This window comes from Accipiter gentilis, chromosome 19, assembly GCF_929443795.1.
Source record: "Accipiter gentilis chromosome 19, bAccGen1.1, whole genome shotgun sequence".
Lineage (NCBI taxonomy): Eukaryota > Metazoa > Chordata > Aves > Accipitriformes > Accipitridae > Astur > Astur gentilis.
This window is the reverse complement of record NC_064898.1, coordinates 5,370,161-5,390,004: the sequence shown is the minus strand read 5'-3', so window position 1 is coordinate 5,390,004 and position 19,844 is coordinate 5,370,161. Positions and strand designations below refer to the sequence as shown.

The 19,844-nt window shown below is 53.8% G+C and overlaps 2 protein-coding genes across 2 annotated transcripts in view; both read right to left on the bottom strand.

Moving 5' to 3' along the window:
* Window positions 1-1,907: 1,907 nt before the first annotated feature.
* CDX2 (caudal type homeobox 2) lies at window positions 1,908-5,405 on the bottom strand. The gene is made up of 3 exons (XM_049822885.1): window positions 4,874-5,405; window positions 2,695-2,840; window positions 1,908-2,075 (listed from the first exon to the last, which is right to left on the bottom strand). The coding sequence occupies exons 1-3, from the start codon at window positions 5,403-5,405 to the stop codon at window positions 1,908-1,910; spliced, it is 846 nt and encodes a 281-aa protein (XP_049678842.1).
* Window positions 5,406-13,622: 8,217 nt separating this feature from the next.
* Window positions 13,623-19,844, bottom strand: part of FLT3 (fms related receptor tyrosine kinase 3) — a 48,053-nt gene continuing 41,831 nt past the window's right edge. The window contains exons 18-24 of the mRNA XM_049822884.1: window positions 19,490-19,620; window positions 18,981-19,105; window positions 18,505-18,627; window positions 17,751-17,862; window positions 17,568-17,667; window positions 16,111-16,216; window positions 13,623-15,116 (exon numbers count right to left, since the gene is read on the bottom strand). Coding sequence (XP_049678841.1) covers window positions 14,982-15,116; window positions 16,111-16,216; window positions 17,568-17,667; window positions 17,751-17,862; window positions 18,505-18,627; window positions 18,981-19,105; window positions 19,490-19,620 — 832 coding nt within the window. The 3' untranslated portion in view covers window positions 13,623-14,981. The remainder of the gene's footprint in view (window positions 15,117-16,110; window positions 16,217-17,567; window positions 17,668-17,750; window positions 17,863-18,504; window positions 18,628-18,980; window positions 19,106-19,489; window positions 19,621-19,844) is intronic.

Here is a 19,844-nt window from a genome sequence, read left to right as displayed (position 1 = left end):
TGCAACGGCTCTCCTCTGGTTTCAGGCTGGTGTTAAGGCTGGTGCTGCCGAGCCAAGCCCCTCAGTTTGGGTGCTGCTCAGCTTTAGGTGTCCCTAGGGAAGCAGCTCCTCCGGAAAGATCCGAGGACCCTTTAGAGGCAAGGAAGGATGGATCTGGCTCCTGCCTCCCTCTGGTCCAGAGCGAACCATGGACATTGGACCCAGCAGGACATGGTGTGCGTCAAGCCCACGTGCAATGAGCATAACTGCCTGGGTGCTGCACCCACATCTCCTGGCCAGACCCGCTTCAGAGATGACGCACAAGGCAGAAAATCAAGCACGTTCCCTGTGCTGGAGGTGCTGCCTCCCACCGTGGTCTTCCCCCAGGAGCAGGAGCCCTGGATCGCGTTTGCACGGCCGCACGGCCGCTGTCAGCCCGCCAGCCGGCACCCAGCCCCCGGCCCAGCAAGCCGTGGAGCTACACGTGGCCAAAACGCGATGCGGAGTCTTTGGGGTTGGTGCTTACCATTTCCCCAAGCTCTCCTAGGCAGAGAGAGCTACCTTGTCCGGGGGGCCAGACCCTGGCAAACCAATCCTCCCCGTGCAGTCCCGCAGATCCTGCTGGCATTTGGCTTTCAGCAAAAAGACGAGAAAAGGGTCAGCAAGGAAAAAAAACCAAAAAAACGCAAGTGCCCCAAAGAAGACAAATGGAATATCTTAAATAAATTGGATGAGAAAACCAGAACAACACAGGGCCAAATGCTGACAAAGGCAGAAATCCACATAACGTGTTTGGGGCTGGACAGTGCTCCCATCCCTGCCGGCGCCCAGGCCCACACATGCTGGTCCCAACACCCAGCCCCAGCCTGGCTGCACGGTCTTGCTTCTCAGTGGGGTTTCTCTTGGCTGTAAGTAAGAAATACACGCGGCAAACAGCCAGGGCGATTTGGCCAAATCAGCTGGAATTTTCTTGTTTTCATCTCTGGCTATGCGAGTTGTTTGGCATCTCTACCCTGGTCCCCACCATCTAGCCGGAACGTGGAAACGGGCCACAGCCTGTGCAAGGTGGGCTCTGGTACAGCCCAGGGCTCTTCCAAGGATTTCTGCTCCTGGTGGGGCTGCGATGAAGCCTACATAAAGCTGATAAAACCAAGGAGACTTTGGAAAACTAACTGGAAAAAAAAACCCTCCAAACAAGGCAAAAATTGTAAGGAGGTAAGAAACGGCACACAATTCAACCGACGGGACATTGCGCACGCAAGCAAGGCTCCCCACTCTGGCGTGACAGGACACCTTTTTCACAGGAGACTTCATTCTTCCAGTTTCTCTGCACTGTGGCTAATAAATCTGGCTGGATGACTATCAGCACCGGATTTATGGGCTCTTTTACAAGTGCCTAACATTAAGCAATTCACTTCTGAACGTTTAAACAATGCCTTATCTTGTCTGCTCTGGCCCTTAGGGCAGGATGAACGTTTTGCATATTCACGGTTATAAGAAGAAAATAAAATAAAATATAAAATAATGTGCTTTAATTTTTTTTTCCTGTTAAAATTCATCGTTAGCCCAACAACATTTCTAAGGTCTTTCTGACCGATCCCTGAGATTCACCGGGGGGTGGACCGACAGGCAGTGCCCCCCTTTTACCTAACAAAACTCCAGGGTAAAAAAAAAAAAAAAAAAAAACAACCAAAAAAAAAACCAACAAAAAACCAAACCCACCCAAACATAATAATAATAATATTAATAAAGCCATGGCCACGCTTCCCCCGGGACGACGAGACACATACACTGTACATCTGTACACACACGGCTTGACCGTGTAGTGCATAGGGGGGCTGCTCCCACCGTGCCCCCCCCGGCCCGGCCCCGCCGCGGCCGTGCCCCCCAACAGTCCGTCCCGTCCCCCCCCCCCACCGTGGCCGTTGTCACTGGGGGGCGACGGGACCCAGCCCGGCGGGACCCCCCCCCGCCGCGGGACCCTGCAACGGGGCGCCGGGGCTGAGGGGCTCCGCGCCCCCGGGCTGCGCCTGCTGCAGCTTCTTCTTGTTGATCTTTCTTTCCTTCGCCCGTCTGTTCTGGAACCAGATTTTCACCTGCCGGAGTGAGGAGGGGGGGGAGAAGAGGAGAGTGAGGGGGGTTTCACGGGGATGACCCCCTCCGGGAGCGGGCAGGGGCGCAGCGGGAGCGCATCCCTGCCTCCGCGCATCCCTGTCCCCGCGCATCCCTGTCCCCGCGCATCGCTCCCTCCACGGATCCCAGCCCCCCGCGCATCCCTCCCTCTGCGCATCCTTGTCCCCACGTATCCCTGTCCCCACGCATCCCTGTCCCCAAGTATCCCTGTCCCCACGTATCCCTGCCTCCGTGCATCCCTGCCTCCGCGCATCCCTGCCTCCGCGCATCCCTGTCCCCGCGCATCCCTTCCTCGACGCATCCCTGGTCCCACGCATCCCTGCCCCCTGCACATCCCTGTCCCCTGCGCATCCCTGCCTCTGCACATCCCTGTCCACACGCATCCCGGCCCCACGCATCCCTGCCTTCGGCGCATCCCTGGCCCCACGCATCCCAGCACCCTGCGCATCCAACCCCCCTGCGCATCCCAGCCCCCCCCAGCATCCCAGCCCCCCCCAGCATCCCAGCCCCCTGCGCATCCCAGCCCCTCCAGCATCCCGGCCACACGTGGCGGGCGTGGGGAGGGTCACGGGTGGGACAGACCTGCCTCTCCGACAGCCCCAGGTTGGAGGCCAGCTCCGCTTTCCTCCTGATGGTGATGTAGCGGCTGTAGTGAAACTCCTTCTCCAGCTCCAGGCGCTGGTGGTCGGTGTACACGACGCGGTACTTGTCTTTCGTCCTGGTTTTAACTGCGGGGAACAAAGCCGGGCTTGGGAAAGGCAGAGCCGAAGGGTCTGGGTGGAGCGGGGCTCTCCTCTCCGAAGGTGCGGGGCGAGCAGGATCAGGCCTCCCCCGCTTTCTGCGAGCCTCTGCCTGCCCGGGGCTTCACTGGGGGAGGTGGGACAGACCCCCCCCGGTGGGTCAGCTGTGGGGACAAGCCAAGAGCTGGCTCTTGGCCCCGGTTCCAGCCTCCGCGTTGCGCTTGGGACACCTTGCTTGTGCACTTGTTGGCTTTCGGTTTTGTTTTGCCTTCCGTACCCAGAACAAACTTTTTTTGTTAACAAAGAGAAAGGTAAAGGGAAAAGCAAGAAAAGCCCCCGTTCAGGGCACGGCGGCTTCGTTTCTAGCCGAGAAACACCGAGCTAAGCGCCGAGAACCGGGAGCGGCCGTCGGGGGCCCCTCGGGGCCCGGCTCCCCCCGCTTCTCCCCCGGCCTCGGGGCAGCGGCTGCAGCGCCTTCTCGGTGACCCTGGAAGCTCGACGTGCAATTTTAGCCTTCAACCCAACCCCCCCCCCCCCCGCCTTCTCCCGGCCTCCCCGAAAAACCCAAACCCGAGGAAATCCGAAGGCGAGCGGCAGCCGGCTCCCGCTGGCCGCCTTTCTCCCGAGGGTTTCTTGTTTAACTGGTTGTGTCCCAGTCCCTCCCGTTCCCCTGGGAGCCGAGGCGGGGAGTCTCTGCCCCCAAGGTGCTTAATGGCTGGCAGGCTAACTTTGTTCAGGTAAACTCTCTGCAAACCACAACAAAAGCACCCTGTAAAGATACAAGCCTGATCAGAGAAAACTCCCCAGAGCCAGTGAATAGGGAACACAATCCCAAACAATGCAGGACAAGGAGATCTTATCAAAGAAAAACCCTTCTCAAAGCCTTAATGACAGCCACATTCTGTTTGAATTACCACTACTGAACAAATGGCGGCAGGCGCTTTCATCCCCCCAGCCTTGCACATTAACATAAACACTGGCTCCAAAGGCAGAATTTGAATGGAGACAAGGGACCGGCCACCACCGCACAAGCCCAAACTGTGGGAACACCACGGGCTGCTGTGGGAAGAGCGACGGGCCTGGGAGAGCTCCACCGCCATCGCCACCCGGGGCGTAACTGGTGCCAGCGGCCGGTACCGGGACACCGGGGCTTCCCCACGAGGGGCGACGGTCGCGGGAGTGGCCGGGACCCCTCCCCCCACACCCGCCCGTGGAGCCCCCACCGGCCCCGCCGGCCGTCGCTCAAGGCAGGGGATGAGAGAGAAATGCCAGCAGTCGTCATTTACTACGAGCCGCCACCCTTTTTTTTCGGCCCCGAGATATAAGTATTAAAAAAAAAAAACAAAACCAAAAAAAGACTAAAAAAAAAAACCAAAACGGGAGACAACAGTCGTGGAAGGCCTGTAGCAAAGCGGGGGGACACTCTTCTCCCCTGGCAGATGCGGGGGGGGGGGGAATAAAAGAGAGGGTCTGCGGGGTATTAACATCACAAGGGAGCGCGGCGCCGGCCACGGCCTGACCCGTCCTGCCCCCCCGCCGGCGGCGGACCCGGGCTGGGGCGGGGGTCGGGGGGGGCACGCCTTCGCACCTCCCGGCCCCACCGGACGACACAGCCCGGAGGGGTCGGTGGGCAACGGCGAGGGGAGGCCCGGCCGCACGGCAGAGCTTAATAAAGGGTAGGCGCCCAGTGACTCAGAAACGAATGCGGAGCGACACCGGCCGATGATTTATATGACTATAATTGGTTATAAAAATCTTCGAAGTGGCTATAAGCGGAGGAGCGGAGCAGCGGGAGGGAGAGCGAGTTTTTCCTCGGGATCCCCGGCCCATTTCACCCCGCTCCTCCCGGGCAAGGGCCCACCGGGACCGGCTGTGTCCCCGTCCCCCGTCCCCCCCCCCCCCTCCATCCCCGGCTTCTTCCGAGGAGCGGGCTCGTTTCGGGGCTCCTTCCCACCCACCGACGGCGCGTCCCGGCGGAGCAGCCCCCCCCCCCATCCCGACCTCCCCGACCCCCTTCTTACCCTGACTGCTGAGCGGGGGCTGCGCCGGCTTCCTCATCCACTCGCAGAGACCGCGGCGTTGCCCACCGGGGGAGAGCGGCTCGGGGGCGGCGTTGGTGGCGGCGGCGGCGGCGGCGAGGGGCTGCGAGACCCCGGCGGAGCAGTGGGGAGCGGGACCGGCGTGGGGAGGGTGGTGGTGGTGGTGGTGATGGTGGTGGTGGTGGGCGTGCGGGTGGTGGTGGGGGGGGTAGTCGGCGGGGCTGTAGGCCACGGCGGAGGCGGGGGAGCCGCCGTTAAGGCCGTGGACGGCGGGGGCTGCCGGCGGTGCCCCTTGGCCGTAAGCCCCCCAGTCGTCGCGGAGAGGGGCGGCGTAAGGCGCCGGCCAAGCCGGCCCGGGGGACTGGGTTCCGTCGAGGTTCACATGGTAGCCGCCGTAGTCGGCGTATTGTGGGGCGCCCACGAAGTTCTGCGCCGTCAGGTTGAGCCCCCCCGAATGTCGCACCGGGCCGGGGTACATGGGCCCGTCTTTCTCCAAGAGGTAGCTCACGTACATGCTGGCGGAGCCCCGGCGGTGGCTCTCGGCATGTTGCTCGGGGCTCTGGCAGCGACCCGCCCGCTGCCTGGGGACGGGCTGCCCGGGGCGGGGAGCGGGGAGCGGGGAGAGGGGCGGGGGGGGGGGGGACGGACCGCGGCCCCGAGCTGCGCTCCGCGCTCCCGGTCCCAATGCAATGGGCCGGCAGCACTTACATGATTAACGATTGTTTACAAGGCTCTATTAGGGAATGGCCCAGACGCACCAAAGGCAGGTGACGTGGAGAGGCGCTGGGTATATAGCTACTACCCCTAAAAGACGATTTGCATTTAAAAAGATAAGGAGAGGGCAGCGACCTGATCACAGCTAAATATTCAAGCCTTTATTGTTTAAGAGCTTCCTCCTTCCATTGCAACCTGGTGCACTTTAACCTCCAATCACAGGTTCAAAGGATGAAATCAAGAGACTTGCAAAAGACAGGGAGGGAGATCTAAGGGCGAGGGTGGGAATGTGGGAGCCGTGGATCGCGGCCGATCTGCAGCCAGCGCTTTAACCAGCTCTTCTCCGTGCTTGGGGCTTGGGGGGGGGGGGGGGGAGAAGGGGCGGAGGAGGAGGGAGTTTTGATTAAAAATCCACAAAGCCGTTTTGTCGCCGTTGTTTTAAGCAACAAACCCCACCGCGACGGCCTACTGCTTTTTCTAACGCGCTTCCCACCCGCTCCCACTCGGTCACGGGCGATGAAGGAGAGGTAAGAGGAGAAATCCCACCCCCCCGCACCCCCCCACCCCTCCGAGGGCGCTGCCTCTTTCCCCCCCGAGTGGGTGCCTGCAGAACTTCGAGGGCAGACGCTGCCCACCCCCCCACCCCCCCTTCCCCAGACACCCGACGGTCCCGGTACCGGGGGCACCTTCGCTTAAAACACTCGCTGCCCTCGGGACCCACTGCTCGAGGGATGCCCGAGCATCCCTCCGTCCGCGGGGCTTTGGGTACCGAGCCAGGGGACCACCCGCCTCTGCCCCGGAGCCCACCACCCCGCGGGGCGATTCCCTCGCCGTAGCCCACGGAGAACTCGGCGACCTGTCCCTCCGCGCACATTCGGTTTTTTCCCACCCCCGACGCCTTGGAAACCCGCTGGAAATGCTGGCCCTGGAAGGGCGGCTCCTGGGCGAGAGGCAAGCGGCTCCCCCGAGCCAGGCAGCCCCCTTTGAAGAGACGACCCCCTCTCAGCTTCCCCCCGTCGCTTTTATGCTTTAACTTTTCACCCTGAGCGGGGACAATGCCAGACGACGTTTGCATATTCGCATCTTTTCCCATGACACAGCGAGGAAACTTTTCACCCGCCGAGAAAAAAAAAAAAAAAAAAAAAAAGGATGGGGACGGGGGCGTCCCCCCCGTTTTCCCAGCACGGTTCGCCGGAGCAGCGCAGCACCGACCGTCCCCACCGGTTCTCCCGGGAGCTGGCGGCTCGGGTCCGCCGGGGCTTCCCCACGCGTGTCCTGGGGCTTCCGTGAGGAGACCCGGGTGGCCGTATCCCAGGGGTATTTTTCCTTCCCCGTGGGTGGCTGTTTTGCAGACTGAGGAGCGTCCCTCCCTAGGTCACTGAAACGCCGCTTTTTGCGGCTGGGAGAGGATTTTAGTTCTGCAAAGGCAGATCTTCCCATCCCCACACCCTGAAAATCTCCCTCTCCTTCACCACCCCCTTCCACCGGGCCCTTTGGTGCTGAGCTGTGCTTTAACACGAGTGGGACTCAGTCAGCGATGTCTCCCACACTAGCCGGGAAGGTCCCGTGTCAGTGGCCCCGGGGGACCGGGACGCTCGGGGGAGAAAGGACGGAGCATCGCTCCCGGGGAAAAGACCCCTCGGAGCCTCTGGGGGTACCCGGGCTGCGAGGAACGGGGTGTCCCGTCCCGTCCCCCCCCCCCCGCACACGGCCGGTAACGCAGTGCCTGCGCCCACACCGTGACTTTTCCTTCGCAGACTGTCGCTGACAGTCGCTGTTGCGACCCGACGGTAACGGCAGCACAACAGCAGGGATGCGGGGACACACACACGCCTGCCAGCCGCCTTCTCCGCTGGGGATTTTTTTTTTTTCTCCCTGCTGCCCCTTCCCACCATCAGGCCTTACCCCCGGCCCGCTGGTGGGGTAACGGGGAGAAGGAGCCGGGCTTGCAGCCCCCCCCCCCCCCCTTTCTGCCGCAGGAGACTCAAAATAACTCTGGAAAAGAAATACCCTTCAGTGTAATCGCCTCTCCCGATAAGCCCCGACACAGCCGATCTATGCGGATGTGAATTTGATGATGCCATAAACGGAGGAAGGGACCATTAAAACGACAAAACTCTGAACGCGTTTTACTAAAAACTCACCAAACCCCGAACCAGCCCGGGTCGGTGTCTAAAAGCTCCATCCACGAAGCCGTGCCAGGGCAGGTGACACCGCTTTGGGGGGGGGGACACACCCGACGGCAGCCCGAACTGGTGGGGCTGGGGGCCGCCGCCAGCGGGGCGGACGAAAACCCCGGGGCTCCGGCGGAGGAGAAGGACAAAACCCGTAGTCCCCGCGGAGGGGGGACAGGTTTTGCCCCCGGGACCCTCTTTTCTTAAAATAAGAGGGATCCCGAGCCGCGCACATCCCGAGCCTGGGTGTCTCCCGCTCCCTCCCTGCCTCCCTCTAGGGACATCCCGCCTGCTCCGGGAAAAAAGCGGGGACCCCGGGACCGGAGCCCGAGATCAGAGCGCCGGTAAAGCCCTGATCTCTCCCTCTTTGCTTCCTTCGTTGTTTTTTTTTTTTTGTTTGTTTGATTTGGTTCCCCCCCCCCCCCCCCCCCCCTTATTTCCTTAGATCCTGAGCGGGGAAATGCGACCCAACGCCTCTCAAGCTGACAAGTGCCTGATCGGGGACACCGTTTGCAGGGAAATAATTTTTTTTTCTTTCCCCCCCCCCTCCATGCTGACCCTCGTATTTTCACCAAAGGACCGTTCAACACGGGGCTCCGGCGCCGGTAGACACCGCCCCCCCCCCCCCCCGTCTTTCTCCTTCAGCCCCAGCCTTACTTCTTAAACTGAAATAATTATTTCCCAGGGGATCTGCCTGCCCCGGGGTGGGGGGAGTCAGGTCCGCGATTAATGATTGCGTGAAAAACGCCGGGGACAGGGCCCCGCTGCCTGCCCGGTGCCCAGTGCCCGGTGCCCGGTCCCCGGTGCTCGGTCCCCGGTCCCCGGTGCTCGGTGCCCGGTGCTCCCCGGGTCTGGAGCGGACACCTCGCTTGAGAACCGGCGCCCATCGTCTCCTGGAGCCCCGGGACTGGGGCTGACTGGGGCGTTAACGGGGAGGGCAACATGGTCCGGGGGATCCCCGTCCGGGGCCAGAGAATTCCCCGTAAGCCCCGGGAGGGACCGAGCAGCCCCCGTGGTCCCTCCTCTACCCATTGCTCCCGCTTGCCGGGACCCCCACATCCCCGGGGATGCGAATTCAACTTCTTCTTTATTTCTGATCGTTTTCTGGTTTAAGGAATTTCTTTTTCTGTCACTTAGGAGAAGGTCGGGGCGGGGGGGGGGGGATCCTCCCCTCTCCCCCCACCTTAACGACACGGAACCGGGAGCTTTGTTTGCAAGGTTGGAAAAAAAAAAAAAAAAAAAAAAAAAAGCCTGCTTGAAAGCCCTTTGGTGGCCGAGGAGAGAGAAGGGAAGGAGGAATCGTGTGTTAGTTAGTCCGACCTGTGGAATTTATGACTCCCCCTAAGCACAGACATGATAAGGACTTAGAAAACATCTTGGATCTTTTCAAGCCGGCAGCCCCCGAGGCTTTGATGTAGATTACGTCGCAGAATAACCCAATACTTTTATCGTGGGGTTGATACTCGGCTTGTTTAAGCACATGCCTCTAGGAGCGGGCTAGATGCTAAACTCTCTCTCCTGAGCAGATTCGAGTTGCTGGGAAGGAAGAAGTGTGGGGGAAGCCAGTGAAATCCACCCCGGCTGGATTTTTTTATTTTTTTAATTAAAAAAAATAAAAATCTTTTCTTTTAATGGCAAAGGGAAGGAAAGCCGCAGCAGTGCACTCCCCAACCGTCTGCAGGCAGCGTGCGGGGGCGGCAGCGTTCCCGCGCCCGGGAAGGGAGCCCAGGGCTCGTCTACTATTGCCCTTGCCCCCCCCCCCCAAGGACAGCCACCCCCCCACCCCACCCCGGGGTGCCCTCCGGTCCCCCCAGTCTTCACCCAGAACCACGGCACTCCCAGGAAAACCGCAGGCCCTGGTCCAGCTGGCGGGACGGTGCCACTAACGCACGTGTCGAGTCCCACGCCAAGCAAAACATGGAATTCCAGCTGCAAAATGGTTCGCACACGTTTGCCACCAGTGAGGCCCCCGGGCTATCCCGCCCCCCCCCCAACACGCCCCAAGGGCAATATAAAGGCCGATGTCTTCATTGCCTTCCTCCCTGATTCATTTCCTACATCTCCCAGCTTTGAAATGTAACCTTGGCAGGGAGGTGATGCACGTCCCATGGCCATGTCCTCCCACACGTCTCAGGGGGGCCAGTCCTGCCGATTTATCCGCCCCCCCCCCCCCCCCCCCCCCACTCCAGAGCTTTCCACGGCAAGACTCCACTGGTTGGCTGCCCCGTACCACAGTCTAGCTCAGCCCGCGTTTCACGGCGGGTCCGATCCAGCAAACCTGTTCCGTCAGCAGAGGCACAAGGGTGACTCTGGCCCGCGTAGACGGTTTGTTGTTTGCGAGGCCGAAGGTTTCAAAGGCCGTAACTGTACACATCCCTGCAGGGCCGTGGGGTTTGGTGGATAATATTTCACGCCAGGCAATGGGGGAGTCCAAGGCAGGCAGGTGCCAAGCGCTTCCTTGGCCTGGCAGGGAGCAGGCTGAGGCTCCCACGCGGGACCTTGTCTTTATTCTGGGGCTGTAAGAAGGCAGAGGAAGACTCTTCTTCCTCCGCGGGCAAACCTGTTCCCTCCAAACCAAACCTCAGTCCTTTTGGCTCCAAGGAGAACCTGGTGCCTGACTGCTCTCCACCACCTCCCATTTGCTCCCAGCTGTCTTCTTCTAGTTCCTGGGAGGGAAGGGGACTCTCACCCCATTTTTTTCTCCTCCGAAAAGAGGCTCCCGAAGGAGTGAAAGGGAGGGCCAGGCCCAGATCTCAGGGACAGGCTCCCGGCTGTGGCCCACACTGCCATCCTCTGGCCGCTGGCTTCGTGGCTCAGCTCCTGGGGACCAGTCCGGCTCCACTTGGGTTTAGCTCCACAGCCCCCCTGTAGCCAGGACACCCCCAGGCACAGGATGCTTTCCCAAAGGAGATCCCAGTCCACATCAGGTAGGTAGTCACTTCTCCAGGAGAAGTGGAAAGTAGAGGTAGGCACCTCCCTCTTTTTAGGATCTGAAGCCTCCAACCCTCTTCTGAGGATGGGGGTGTCATGGGACTGGAGGGCTGTCATTGGGAGTAACTTCTGGGCTGTCTTCAGCTGGAAGACAGTGATGTCCCCACGGCATAGGGCATGGCGGGACGGGAACCACCACCGTCGTGCAGCTGGGAAGAGGCACCTCTGGGCACATACGGGCAGCCACAGGTAAGTGCCAAAGTTTAGCTGCAGTGCAAAGGATCACGACTAGGTGTAGGTAGCACGTGGCAGGAGGAGTGGGTCACTGTCAGGATCTCCCACAGGTTTTCATCCGAACTAAGCGGTATCTAAATGAACTGAATCCTACCACAGTCTTCAGGTGCCTCTGTGGAGGCGGCCACAGGAGCACCACCGCTTTTCGTCGTCTCTCCAGAACACGGGTCTTCAAAATCCCTTCTCAGCTGAGACCTGATCCAGACTGTACCCCAAGGCACCTACACTTCTGCTAGGAGTGTTGCTCTATCAGTTTTCCAGCACAGCCGTAAAACCCTAAATTTTAATGTGGCAGTAACCTGTAAGGCAGGATCCCTGATCTGAGCAGCTCCCCCCACTCTGTTTTATCTCATCCACAGGAAAATATGTCAGGAAGCACAAATTCGGCGCAGGTCTCAGACAGCCCAGCTGGCAGGGACTCCTTCCCCACCACACCACAGCCCTGAGATGTTCAGCCAGCGTCCCACCTCTTTCTGAAGTCATTCGTGGTCTCCTCAACCATAAGTCTGGGTGGGTCTTTTTGTGCCTCTTTTTAAAGCTGGTTTACTTTGCATGGCCTAATTAATTAGTCATTGATGGAGGAGGGAAGGAGGCAGCAACTCGCTGGCGCAGCAGCGCATTTAGTGGGGAAGAGGGAGCCCTGTACCACTGGCTGCTTCACCTAGTTCGGTGTCTGGGAGAAGGGGGCTGAGATCTGGTGTGCCCAGCTGCATGGGGAATGCCCTAATCCAGTCATCTTCAGCCTGCTTTGATTTCTACACCCCCAAAATATTTTCCGGCAGAAGTGTGGCCACCTAGAAACCAACCTATCTGCAAACAGCTCTGTAGCAAATATGACCTTGGATTACTTCATCCCCTTTCACAGATCCCTCCATGAACATGCAGACCGACAGCCACTGCCAGCCTGCGGGACAGGGTCGCTTCAGCTCTCTTTTTCTGATTTAACACACAATTAGCCCCAGCTTCTCCCAGAGGGGCCTCAGAGAGCCCACCCCAGCTATCCCAAACCTGTGGCGAGATGCATTGGAGCAAAGCCTCTGGTTTCTCTTGAACCAGACAGAGAAGGGCCTCTTATTTATTTATTTTTTTTGGTGTCTGCTGCTTGTGACACAGGGGAGAACGCACCGAGGGAGGGAGCTGACTGCTTCTCGCCAGGTGCCTGCCCCATCCCCTCAACGCTACGAGAAGGATTTTGGCCATGGATTCCCGGTGTCCGGCCCCACCATCCCCAGCCCCTGCTCCCCCGGGGTTCCCGTAGCTCTGGGCTGGCCCAGGCCCTTCTGCCAAGCCCCTGCCCGGTTCCTGGTCCACCCCCCGGTCCCCTCTCCACTGGTGACGGGGCTCCATCTAGTGCCGGTTGCGGCAGAGGGACGTGGACCGCGGCGTCCTGGGTGGGAAGGCATCCCACGGGGAGGTCCCTTCTGGAGGAGGCTGCTGGCTCCGAAGGGTTCTTCGGGAGGGAAAACGGGAAAGAAAATTAAGGCCGATTCCTCAAGGCGCCTTGTCTTGCGGTGGGGGTTGTCAAAGGTTTCTTTCTCGTTCTTGCTGTTAGTGCTAACGAGGAGAGCGGCACTCCGCACTCGTAGCTGACCTCAACCCCTTCTGTTCCTCTTCTTCCCAGCTTAATGATTACTGAGTCTTTGTCAGGCTCTGCCTAACTTAATGCATCTAGCTTAGACTAATGGCGTCTCTGCTGGAGGTCTTCAAATAAGCTTAACTCTCTCCATTCACTACAGGGGGAATTTAGCACTTTCTCCAGAGAATCTACTCCAGAGTTTAGGGAGCAAGGGTCTGGGTCCTAACAAGAGAAATGTGGGCATATTCCTTCAAGAATCATGAAATGGCTCCTTAAACAGCACTGGCCGTGGCTCTGCACAAACCTCAGGAATGGACCAGCTCTGTCGGAAGCGTCCTGGAAAGGAAATGTGCTCCTAAAAGATATTATTTTTTCACTGAAAACCTCCTGTAGCTTTGTTCCAACCCTCTCCGCTGTGTGGAGAAGCAGATGCACAACACTCCACGTGTCCAGCCCTTACAGGAGGGTCTTTCTCCTGACCGTACTTTTTCACAGAGTGCAGTGTTGCCTGAGCTGCTTTTCACGTGTGCATCACGAGGAGTTTGTGTTACCGCCAAGATTCTCCATTTGCCTCTATATTCCCGAGTCTCAGCTCAGTAGCGACGATGGGGCCAGATGATGTCTGTCCACTCCTGTTTTTAATCCAGTGGAAAAACATTGACACAACTCCCTGGCATGTTTTAAAACACATGGGATTCCCATCTGCTCCTCTATGAGCCAAATTCACATCTGCTTAGCTTCCAGGGCCAGCTAGGCTTGGATGCAATCAGTTCAGCATTAAGCTCCTCTAGCTCTGAGGGCTGAAAACTCCTGTCTGCACAAGACGCTCAACTCTCACTTTCCAGCCGGTGCAGGCTGTGTCTTAACGGTGCTGAACAGTGACATCTCGTTGCTGAACACTTTGAAAATTTTTTTATGAGTATGTTACAAGTCATATACATTTTCCAGAAAATGCAATGTTAAAGTTTTATTTCTATCTTCATATTTCCAAATTATTCTTCAGCAGTTTATATCTGATTAAAAAAATCAATGCTTCCTTGCTAATTCAACAATGTTAACAAAAATATACAAATCATAATCGCTGTATTACAATGTTAATTATTTTCAGGCAATGTTAGTAAAGAGCAGCTCAATTTATGTCATAGCATATTCTACCCAAACAGTTATTCACTTATAACACTTGCTACTGTAAATCCTACCTGGAGTTAGCATCTTGTAAAATGTAAAAGAGAAGAAAACTATTAACCTGTGTATTCTCATCTTGATTCACTGTGATATACACAAAGGTATCCTGTTAATCATTATGAAAGCTGTATTTACAAATCCCCAAACCCCATCATGAAAATAACGTGTCTTTTTATCTATATTAAAAACTCATCAAGCCTCTGGTTATTGTCCTGAGAGTCTGGGAGAAAGTTAGAGATGTACTCACATTTTATTGCAGCAGGGTTCATACACCCAGGCTGACTTCTGGGAATTGGGAGTGATGATATGACACTCCTAAATTGCTACAGAAGATAATTTCTTTTAAATTAAACATTTTTATTTGATATAAAAATACACAAAGCCCAAAGAATGGAATTAGCTATAACTCAAAGTGAGACTTCCAGTTGGAGTCTGCCATCTGGATTTTCCAGAGCAGAGAGGCAGAAGGTCGTCTTCAAATATCACTCCTCCTGCTTGTTTTAGACGCCTATTTTAGGTAGAAAGGAATCACTCACTGCAGGTGCCTAGCCCTCATCAGCAGGTGCAGAATGTAGCCTGGATGACTAGAGACCACCCGCGTACCTAAAGCTCGATGAAATGAACTCACCTGAACCTGACACCTGTTGGGAACTTCACAGCAATGGAGGTGTTCAGGATAAGAGAGTTACACACACTCAGATTTATAGTTCCTTCTAAACCAAGGCTGATATTTTCAAATTTGGGCATCTAAAAGTTGGCTACTCCAATGGCCTTTTTTTCCAACACTCGCTGACATCTGGAGATGCAGACGTGAGTAGCACTTCTGGAAATCACACCAGTTCTCTCCAGATGCATAGTCCGTGCTTGTAAACATCGACTAAAAACCCAAGGATTTTCTTGTGTTTGCTTGCAGTGTGGCAAGAACAGTCTGAATTCAATGCACTGATTAGACACTATTTACATAAAACCAGGAAAATAGATATCCAGTTGTAGAGAGACAGAGAAAAGACCATTGCTTCTGTCTTGCGATAGATGTGTTTGCTCAATTCAAAGGAATGAACTGTGTCTTCTCCTCAAAGTAACACAAATACGGACTGGCCCATAAGAAGTGTGAATAGAGCAGCAGTTGGTAATATTTTCTTTTCTTAGTGGTCATATGAAACATTTATGCTACACAGAGTTTATGAAAATACTGAGATCAAATCCAGAACCCAGATTATTTTTCTACCTCAGAGTCTTCACGCTGGAGCACAGTCGGGGATAGCAGAGATTCCTCATCCCTGCTTACACGTGGTTTAGTTTTGATGCTGAAATTGTGCGTAGAAACATTCTTCTTCGTATTCTGGTAAACCTAGAATTGGGAAGAGGAAATAAAAGATATCTTCTGTTATTACTTACTGTACCTGGAAAACTGCTTTTCACCCTGTAAAGCAGGCACTTGTAAGGTACAGCTCACCTCCTCTTGAGGGAGAAACACTCTTATATCTGCCCGTTTCATTCCCACTGACTCCAGAGTGAGCCCAGACAACTGCCTGAGTGAGATGGATCTAATCCAGCCCAAAAGAGCTGGGTTGAGGAAGGGCATTGGACAGCAAAGGAGTAATTTTTCTTCCAGGTACAGTGCTTTGAAGTTGCTCATTAGTTTGCCTGTATGCTTGACAGCTTCTGCCAGGTTAACAGCCTGCAGAGAGGCTCAAGGCTGCAAAGGCAAGAGTCGTTCATAGCTCCCCACATCCCAAAAGGTTCGCAAGGACGCTGCACTGGGAAATAGTGTGTCTAGCCCAGAGTGGATACCCAGGTAGGAATCGGTAGTTTAGAAAGGAGTTGCTTATCCTCCCCGAGGAAGAGACCACCGTCTGGTAAGGATGGACTATGACTTCCTCAGATCCTGTTTATTGTTCTGACCTTTGAGATTGACATAGGGCCTTCCGTCTGGGAGGACGTGGCAGCACGTCCTTCTGGTGACCCCCCATGAGATCCCTGGCAGGTAGCCCAGGCTCAGCTCCCCTCCAATGGCAGCTATCAGCACCACCAAAGCCAACTGCACTGGCTCCTGCGCAAGGGAAGCACATTCCCATAGCACAGGCTGAGAGATTTCAGCCTGCCAGAGTCCCAGTGCAGGCAGCGGGAGGAAAGATATCCTCATCAGGGAGGTCAGGATTCCTTCTGATGGCAGAAAAAAACCATCCCCAAACTCTTACATAGATCCATGGGAAATGTTTCCATAGCACAGTGGTGCACTTGAGTAGAAACCAGGCTATTTCTCAGCTCATTGTGATCTATAGGCTACTAAAAAAAAAAAAAAAAAAAAAAGAAACATTTTTCTTCTTTCTGTGTTTACTTACTGCTCCTTCTGCCTCAGACAGCTGACAGGCAAGAGAGGAAACCAGCCAAGAAAAAGAGGGTCTTTTTCTGGAGTCAAGGGCCCAACAGGACTGCATCACACGATAGCTGTAGGACCAAAGAGGTGGTACAGAAAACATGTTAGCTGTTGGACTCTCTGTAAGTGACTTACCTGGAAGTGCAGAATTTGGATGGGAATCACCAGAATGATTTTATAGAAAGAAGCCAGATTTAGCATGTTGCATCAGAGGAAAAGATACAGAAAGATAAGGACAAAGGGTGAAATGAAGAACATGGCTTTACCAGAGTCATTAGTAAAATCCTCCTCATAGGTCTGGGGCCGGGATTTCACCCTGGCTGGCACATGCTGGCATGCTAACCTTGTTTTCCAGCTTCCATACAGAAAATGGTTGGAAGACGATTCCTGTCTGTCTGTGGCGCCGAACCTGCACCTTGTGGACTCTATAGTCTTGAGGACACTTTTCACAGTGAGTCTTTTTATGTAACGTGACATCACAAAAACCTTTCTGAAGTTTAAATGCCACCTTAGAGATTTTGCAGTTTCATCAGGGACCAGTGCAGTGCCTATCTGCTAGAGTTCCTTGCAAACTTACTAGGTCAATAGGTTCCCTGACGTTTATAAGCCCCACAGCAACATTTCATGGGTCAATCTATCAGATTCACCTGCACCTTTAATGTCATTACATTCTTTACACGGAGAGGATGAGAACAGTGTAGTGTCATAGCAAGGCACTGAGTCCCTAGACCATCTATGAAATATCTGCCAGAAGAGCTCAGACCACCCAAAGTCCTTCCCTTTCCTCCATGCTCCAGGTCTCATAGGTCCCCATCACCTTCTCTTCTTTTGTCCCCTAGGGTCTACCTCTAGGCAGAGTCCACCCAGGCACAGCCAGAAAATCATGTGCTGAGAGCACAGGAATAGCTCCTGCCAACTCTTCCTTAGCAGGGTATTTCTCTAAGAGGATCCCTAGCCTCCTGGAACTGAATTAAACACACTAAAGTTCAATTAAAAAAAAAAAAAAAAAGTTTAGGAAAAAAATCACCAAAGATTTCGTTAATATCCAAAATTAATATGGTATAACATAGCTTTTGCAAAAATGAAAAAAAAAAAAAAACCAACACCCCCCCCCCCAAAGGAAAAAAAAAAAAAAAGAAAAAACAAATCTGTGATCTGAGAAGTTCCCTGGGAAAGGAAGGCCCAATTAAATAAAGATAATAAATTAGTCCTTTCAAACACACATAACCTTTAGTGTTGCTCACTTCTGCTTTAGGACAAAACCTGCAGGATCAAGCAGCCTTTTTCAGAGCTAGAGGAATATTTCACCTTGTGTGATTTTTTTTGAGCAAAGTACAGTGTACAATAAATAACAGGTCATACAAACCGTGACCTAGTAAATACAAACGCCCATGCTGTGCATCACTCAGAAAATATACTTACACATCTTTTGTAGCATAATACGGTGGGTCCATTTTAAAACCACTTTGTATTAATTTGTAGAATTTTGTATCAACTTGAATACCAGGGTAGGGATTTACACCTATGGAAAATATTGGGGAATACACGTTAATTCAGAAGTTGCCAAAACCAAGGAGTGCTCTTTTGTTGCATTACAGAACATACCCAAAGAGAATATTTCCCACAGTAATATTCCATAAGACCAGACATCACTCTTCATTGTGTACGTCCTCTCAAATAAGCTTTCAGGAGCCATCCACTTAACTGGTAAACGAGCCTGTACAGACAGGGGGAAAGGAGGCCAGGTCATGCTGTGACACGGGGTTTCTAGATGTCTCACTAGTTCTCACTGCTTGAGTAGGATCAGTTCACGTGTGCTACCGTGAAAAGCTGGGCCTCCCTCAGCAGCCCCTTTAAATTTCCCTTAAGGAGAGAATTAGGCACTTCTCAGGAGCCAACTCATCTCATCCATTTTAGGTGACTATTGAAGGAGGAGATGAGCTCAGCCCTGAAACAGCCCCCTTTCCTCCTCTGACTTCCAGAGTGAGTAGCTCGGATGGAGATGTCCACTCCGTACTTCATCGTACAGCCGGAGGATCGGGTGTACCCCACACATCTGCTACTGTCCCTATGCTATTATTGTCCATAACAGTAAGCAATTCCCAGCATTTTCCATCGACGGATTTCAGTGTGCTTTAGAAAGGACATGGGTACCATCTCATTTACAGTACTAGCTTGATTAGGTTAATTATAAGCTAAGAATCTGAATTTGCCAAGGGTAGGAAAAAGGGAGATTTCTGCACTGCCTGTACAGATATCTATAAAGCTAACAAGGAATTTGAAAATGAAAAGCTTTACTTTCTTGGTTCCTTATCATTCTTACCACAGTATGCAAAATAGAGAGCACTCAGGAACTCACATTGCCCCTGACAATGTAGTCGGAGTTGTTCACTACATCTCTGGCAAGGCCAAAGTCACATATTTTCACCACTTTTCCATGGGTCACTAGTATATTCCGGGCAGCGAGGTCTCTGTGAATGCACTTAGAAGGAAAAAAAGGGTTAATGCTCTGCATCAGAAAGACATAATTCCCTGGTCTCACATAGAGCTCTCTGAATTGCTGCCCCTTCCCACATAAGCAGTTCGGAGAACGAACAAGCTGGACAGTCCCCGGTTGCTCGTGACAAGGGACAGGACCAGAGCAGGCAGCAGCGTGCAGCCGCTTCTTACTGAGGGCCACGTCTAATATTGCAAGACAGACTTTCCCATAAAGCTGGGGAAGGTGGTATAGTTCAAGCCTGCCACTGTGTGGCTCTGTTCCTCAGCCTGCCTTTTATAGACACATGTATTTTTGCCGTCTTTTCTATCTAAACAGTTTGTTACCCTTCACCATACCGACTTGGACCCAAGAAACTCCATTCCTTTGGCAACTTGGTAAGAGAAGCAAAGAAGGTCTTCGAAAGTGAGCACATTGAAATCCTCTTCTTCATCCATCTGTCTGCTTGCATGCTTAATTTTAGCTGTGAAAAATAGCCAGGAGTATGAGTTTTCCATGGTCTTCCTCACTCTCTGATTAATTCTACTGACTGTCATAAGGATTTTCACGTGCTCCTACCAAGAACAATAGCACAAAGAGCATCCTTCTTTTGCATCCTTTGCTCAGACACAAAATAAAGGAAAGGGTATTTTAATACTCAAATACTATGTATAGCATGACCAGAAACAGAAGGCTCTGGTCTTAAGTGTTGTTGAATCCTTCTCCAGCAAAACTTCTGCCAGGAGGGAAGAGAGACATATGATAGAAAGGGCACCCCCGTGCCACCGAATCTAGTCTGGTTAGATCAATAATGTAATAAATACAGTAATAACAGAACTACTAGAGATAAAAGCAGTTAATCTCTTACCTTCCTCAGAATATAGCACAATCCTATTTGATCCAGGTGTCACATTCATGTTTTGACTTCTTTGTGTGATTTCAAATTCATCCTCTCTGTATAGAGTCGTATTCACACTGTACTTCAGGTGAGTTCCCTTCCTAGAGTGGATGACACGTTTTCAAAGGTTACACACAGTGTATCACATAATCTTCTACACATAAACTGTTTTGCAGTGAAAAAAGCATGATCCGTTCTTGCTATTAAAAATCTGGGCACAGACATGAGTCTTCTCAAAACTGGAAAGAGAAACAAGAGATTGCTTGTCTTTCACAGTCCAGTGAGAAGACTCCATCATAAGAAGAATCAAATCTCAGTTCCTCCC